The sequence below is a fragment of the Apus apus genome, chromosome 12, assembly GCF_020740795.1.
Source record: "Apus apus isolate bApuApu2 chromosome 12, bApuApu2.pri.cur, whole genome shotgun sequence".
Classification (NCBI taxonomy): Eukaryota; Metazoa; Chordata; class Aves; order Apodiformes; family Apodidae; genus Apus; species Apus apus.
In genome coordinates, this window is record NC_067293.1 from 8,849,948 (window position 1) to 8,855,947 (window position 6,000).

Here is a 6,000-nt window from a genome sequence, read left to right on the forward strand (position 1 = left end):
TCTGTCAAATACTCAGTACCTTGGTGACAGAGAAAGGGCTGATCTGCTGAAATCAAACAAACAGGCATTCCTCTGCCTGCCCCCAGCAAATGCACTGCATCACTGCGGCTGCTAAAACAAACACCATCCAGAGAGAAGCACGAACAGAACAAGGAGGACTGGAAGATGTGGAGTGAGTCACTAGTGTATTAAGCCAGAACTGAACTTCTTGCACAGAGATGAGTCAAATGGAATGAATCAACAAAGAGAAGTAGTTGATCTTTTTGTTAATAATACAGCACCATTGTACTAACTGTGCTTAACTGCCTGTAGTGCCAGGGCTCTGACACCTCCTGACTGCTTTTGTTCACCCTCCCGACTATTCTTGAGTAAGAAAACAGTTCTTAAGCCTGCACACACTTAATACCATGCATAGCACTGAATGATCCCTGTGGGCTGAAGACAAAATGCTCACAAATGTTCAAATGCTCTGTCTAATTGCCATGTACAGGAACACGCTCATAGGTTGCATATTGAAAGACTCTCCTGAGAGACTGACGGCACCTGGAAAGCCCTTTCACCTCAGCTCACCCTCCCTGGCTTCGGCCTGGGTGGGGGAGAGCTCTCCACCTTCCTCAAAACCACACCCCTTCTCTCTGTTCAGTGCTTTGCCCATTGCACCCTCTGTAAGCTGTTTCTTGAAACCTGGTATTGTCACCCCTGTGAGGGGTGACCAAAAAAAAAAATAAATAAATAAAGGTGAAAAACTGTTACTGAGTGATTCATGCTCTTGTTGAGAACTATTGTATTGAAGTGGGATACAATAAAGACATGTAAACAGACACACTCCAGGATATCAAAGTGTTCACGGGAAGCATTTCACCTCACCCAAACTCATTGGCCACACAGACAGACCCCCCGGATCACCACGGGCCCACGGCCCTAGCCCTGCCACAGCTCCCAGGCAGCACACGCTGGCTCCAAAGCCACGCGGCCTCCTGCCAGCCCCACAGAGCCCACCGAGCACTGCTGAGCCAAGCCCGGGTATGCTGGGGGATGCCACAGGCAGGGATAGCCAGGGAAGCCAGCATCTCACTTGAAACAGCCTCTGAGTCCTGGAGAGATGGTCCACGTCTAAAACTGTGCCAAAGAGGAGAGCATGGTGCAGCGTGGACAGTCAGTAAACACAGCTACTTAGACCCCACAGCGATGACGTGCCTCCGAGAAACGAGAGAGGCCACGGGAGGCAAACGAGCTGCTGACAGAGAAGAGCAAACAGCTTTAAACTGCCCCATCATTCCCCACAGTGCCAAGATGCTACTTCAGTAGCAGTTGGTGGAGCTTTAAACCACTTCCAATTCATTTCCCAGTGTCCAAGTTACAACAGCAGCTGGTTGCTGTGGATAAAAGCTGTAAGAAGTACACCACACAGCAAGGAGGAAGGGAGTTCTGGCGCTCCTTCCACTGCCCCTATCAGCCTCTCCAGCTACAGGGCTCGGGCGCAGGGGGCAGTGAACAGACATCTCGGCTTAGCTGGTTACTCATCAGGTGCACAGCACTACACCAGCTTTGCACTAACCCCAGTAAACACCAAAATCTCTTCCTGACACTCATCTGAGCAGGCAACAATGCCAATTACCACAACACAGCAACAGCACATCCAGAAAACACATTTTGCTTGATTTCCTGGTCATAACATTTTACATTTGCAATTAAACTAATCTTAAACAATCTAATATATATTGAAAATTATACTGATACATCCCTTGAGCAACTTGCTTTACCCAAATGCTGAACTTTTTTGCAGGATGATAAACATCAGCATTTTTTTACAATTTTGAACTGTAAGAAAAGAATAAAATGTCTCACTGGAAGAGCAGAGGTTGGCATAGCAGAGAACATTCCAAGTGAAATATGTCCATAATTCTGGGATTGCTTGCAAAAGATATAGTGAAATCCTAAGTGACCACATTAAGTACAGAGCAGCTAAATACATTTCCTTGTAGTCTGTTATAGAAAACCAGTTCTGAGCTGGCATGTGAAGCCTTCAGACAAACATTTTATATAGCTTCTAACACACCACATTTGTCTTTGGAAACTGGCAGTTTGCACTGACCATCAGTGAACCTTACTATTCAAGTAACCACATTTTTAGCTCATAACTATGCATTTGGCAAGTACAAAAAACTGAGGGACATACGAAAAGATTCCTCCACAGACTTTAGTAAACTTCATCATACCTGTCCAGATCTAGTATTTTTTTCTGGCTCCATACTAGGACTAAGCACAGTGAAAACTTGCAATACAGATGATGCATCAGTGGACAAGGGAAGACCTACAGATGTCATCTGTCTGGACTTCTACAAGGCTTTTGATATGCTGGAAGATACGGGGGGAAAACAATTTAACATAAATCAAATAACTTGGGGTTTTTGTCAATTTGAGTGCCAATCCTATCTTCATCAGGACCCACTCTTAGTACTTTCTCTAGTTCTGATCACATACCCCTCTTTATCTAAGGCAGGTTTACTTTCCAAATATTAATTTCCTTTCATAGACACTGTTACAAATTTCAAAGGAGGGAAAGAGTCAATACAGGATGGAAATGCTAACTCAAATCCAGTAGGAATTGTGCGTCTTTGAAAATTCATGTTTTCACCAGAGTAATGTGAGACCAACTGTTGGTATGAGGGATACAACCTTTAGGGGAGAGAAAAGGAGAAAAAGTGAATTGCCAGCTTCACTGTTGAACTATTATTTTTTCCCCTCTGCTAACCAGGACTTACCCACACATTTAACTCTCAGCATTCACATCTTAAGACTCAAGATTCAACTTTGCTTGCCTTTCACTGTGCATTTTCTCTTTCTGAAATCCCATACTGTATGCAATAATAGAGCCCTCTACAGTCTGCTGATGCAAAACATCAAAAACCACGGCTCAGTGTTTGCAGCAGAAAATTTTGTTCCGTTCCATAGCAGGGAAAATGTCAATGGAACAACAGAATGTATCTTCATGGTGATTTAAAGCACAAATACTAACACACATTGTCCCATTCTCTTCTCCCTCTATAGTCTGCTCCCACAGAACATGTCAGTGAAGCAATAAAAAATACTTATTTTAAATACAACTAAATTTCTCAACACAGAACAATTACAGAAACAAACCTCAGGTTGCTTATGCTAAAACTGAGCATATCAAGTTCTCAAAGAGACAGATTTCTAGCTGAACATTTTTTAAAAGCCAATGTGCATTTCTGTATTTCTCATTTGCATTTGTCCATATATAAACAATATAGCAAATCAATAGGGAAGAGGAAATTTCTCCTCTTATTAGAGGAGAAGAGGTTCTTAGTTCCTTTTTCAATAATTCATGTTCATACCTCAGAAAGTAAAAACACAACTAATTCTCACCAATTTGGTGTTTCAGCCAGATTGATTTTTGGGCACTTTTGTACTCAGAATAGTACTTCAGTCTCAAGGCACAAGCATTTTGCTCAGCACTGCTGCAGAAATACAACAGACAGAATTTCAAAGTACCCACTAGACTCACCTCACTTTGGAAAGGGGAGGGCTCAGCATGGCACTTACTTTTTACTTTTCAGGCAACCGTAGAATCCAGCCATGGTCCTTTCCAGGAGGCGTGTGTGCATTTAATTCATCCTTGTGTGTGGATGCCAACAGAAAGCTTCTGCAGCTTTGTCTCCTGCTCACCAAATGCCTGCACATGCACACCAGAGAGCCAGCATGCCGATGCAATTACTAGCCAGATAAAGTTCCTGATCTGAGGCCCTCAGACTCTGCTGAACTGGGTCCAAGGAGGGCTGTGCCTGTTCCATAAATGGTTATGAATTGTTAACTCCCCCTTTTCCTGTCTCCTTCCAGCTCTTGGTAAGCACAGCATCCTAAGTGTAAAATACCATATGGCATTTGATTCTGTCTCCCTGTGGGACTAATGAGAGGCTTGGTTGTAATTAGGATGTGAGGAAGCCCTGAGGAGATTGTTATTGTTAATTTTTAGACAGAGAAAGGCTGCAGAAAATACTTGCAACATCTTGGAAATAACCACTTAAAACTGTAGTCAATTTCCAGCACAAAAGGGGTATACAGGCTCTTCCAAGACAGACATTATCCCACCTCACTCTAAATCACAATCTATTCTAACAAGCTATTCTGCATATTAACAGGGGAAATAAATAAATAAGTAAATAAATAAATCCCTGCAATATTGCAAGGTTAGGCAAAACCTCTGGAGTTTCAAGTACCCTGCACAACCATGTGAGAAAAATCCTGCCTGGTGATGTTCTCTGACAATACACTAAGAGTTGTTTCTGACTACCACAACTAAGGAGGCCCTCACTGGCTATGGAAGGAGGAAAACAGCAATGATTTAATGCTGGGGAACACAAATCTCAAGCAGCTTCATTAACAGGGGAGACCCAAGCCTTGGGGACAAGACAGCTGCACTAATTTCTGACATAACATGACATTAAATTGAAATGCATCTGCATCACGGCTGCCAATGACCTCTGGAGAGTAAAAGCAGAGGCAAGACACTGCTGGAGCTGCCTGCACACAACTAGGGAGTACCCACAGCCGGCAGCACAGTGTTAGTCTGTTCCTGAAGACACATGTCTTGGTGAGAGCCTCAGCCATTGTCTTTCAAAATGCATGCATATTTAAATGTGGTAAGTTCATAACTCTCATAATTGCAAAGGAAAGATTTACACTCAATCCTAAAAGATCAGAAGAAAACCACATTTATTTGTCTCCCTCAGCTAGCACATAATATTTGAACATTTGGGTCTGGCAAGCCAGTAAGAAGGAGTATTATATGACAATTTCTGTATGAGCTCTTCTTAAAGGTGTTGAGTAGCAAGACCAGATGTAAGGTGGAAAAGCTATTCTGGAATAGCAGGAAAAAAAACCTTTATTTTAATATATTTCCCATAATAGAGACATGAAGTTTGAAAAATGCACCTCTGGTGCAGAATGCCATAACTGACTCAGCTACAGCAGTTTCATAACACAGAACTTTGAAATCTATGAGTGGATAACTCCATTTCTCTAGTTTCTAAAAAGCCCCCTACACAAAGAAAAGCCATGACATAAATAGTAAATGCCAGCAAGTGCAAAAGCCATCACAAACAGAAGCCAAACCATAATCTAGTCAAGTTTCCCACCTAGCAGGAAAAAGAAAGCCTCTACAAGCAGCCAACTTTGACATCCACAGAATTGCAAATCAAGCCTGATCCCAAGCAGATACACTTTCTCTCTCTTATGAAAAGACAAAGAAGCAGAAACACAGTAACATCACCTGAAGTTTTACCCAAATGAGTTTCACAGTTGTCCTAAACTGCTACATTTGTCATAAAGAGTTTGTGCTAAACTCCTAACAGAAATGGGCCAGCTAGAGACCCCTCACCTGTCACAGAAAGCACATAGAAAAAGTCAAAATTTAGGCTCCAGCTACTGAGTAACAACCACCAAGAAGGAATTCCTGAAGATCACTAGAGTAACTTTCTGTCTGGCTTAATGTACAAAACCTTGGAAGTAGGATTGCATCTGAAATTTGCCTGGCCTTTAGTCCAGAAAATGCTGCCAAAGGAAACATTTATAGTAAGAAAGCAAGAAAGATGAAATGGCCTTTCAGTGGGAAGGCCCAATCCCTATAGCCAGTGGAAAAGTGAAGAATTTCATCACTTTGATTGGTGCACAAATTTCAAAATATCAGATTTTTTGCTAACATTGAAGCAGATTCCCTGTTTCTAACCTCCTCAGATGCTTCGCCCTCAGACTGTTTTCCTTCATTATTCTTCTTTCTTTCCTGTATTTTTGTCTTGATGTTATTTACCGCAACATGTAAATCTTCATCTATTGGGTTCCATTTAGGTCAAATATAGTCCTGTTCCCATGAACTGGCAGTTTAGCAACACACATTGCACCACCTAGAAACCCCCTTACCTTCCAAGAAGCAAGACTAGTAAACAGTGATTAAAAATAATTACCTCACCTCAGGATTTA

At 42.1% G+C, this 6,000-nt stretch overlaps 1 protein-coding gene across 3 annotated transcripts in view; it reads right to left on the reverse strand.

Moving 5' to 3' along the window:
• Window positions 1-3,759, reverse strand: part of KIAA1210 (KIAA1210 ortholog) — a 41,436-nt gene extending 37,677 nt beyond the window's left edge. For all 3 annotated transcript variants that reach the window (XM_051630609.1, XM_051630610.1, XM_051630611.1), the window contains exon 1: window positions 3,568-3,759. In XM_051630609.1, the coding sequence (XP_051486569.1) occupies window positions 3,568-3,629 (62 nt within the window). In that variant the 5' untranslated portion in view covers window positions 3,630-3,759. The remainder of the gene's footprint in view (window positions 1-3,567) is intronic.
• Between the last annotated feature and the right edge of the window lie 2,241 nt (window positions 3,760-6,000).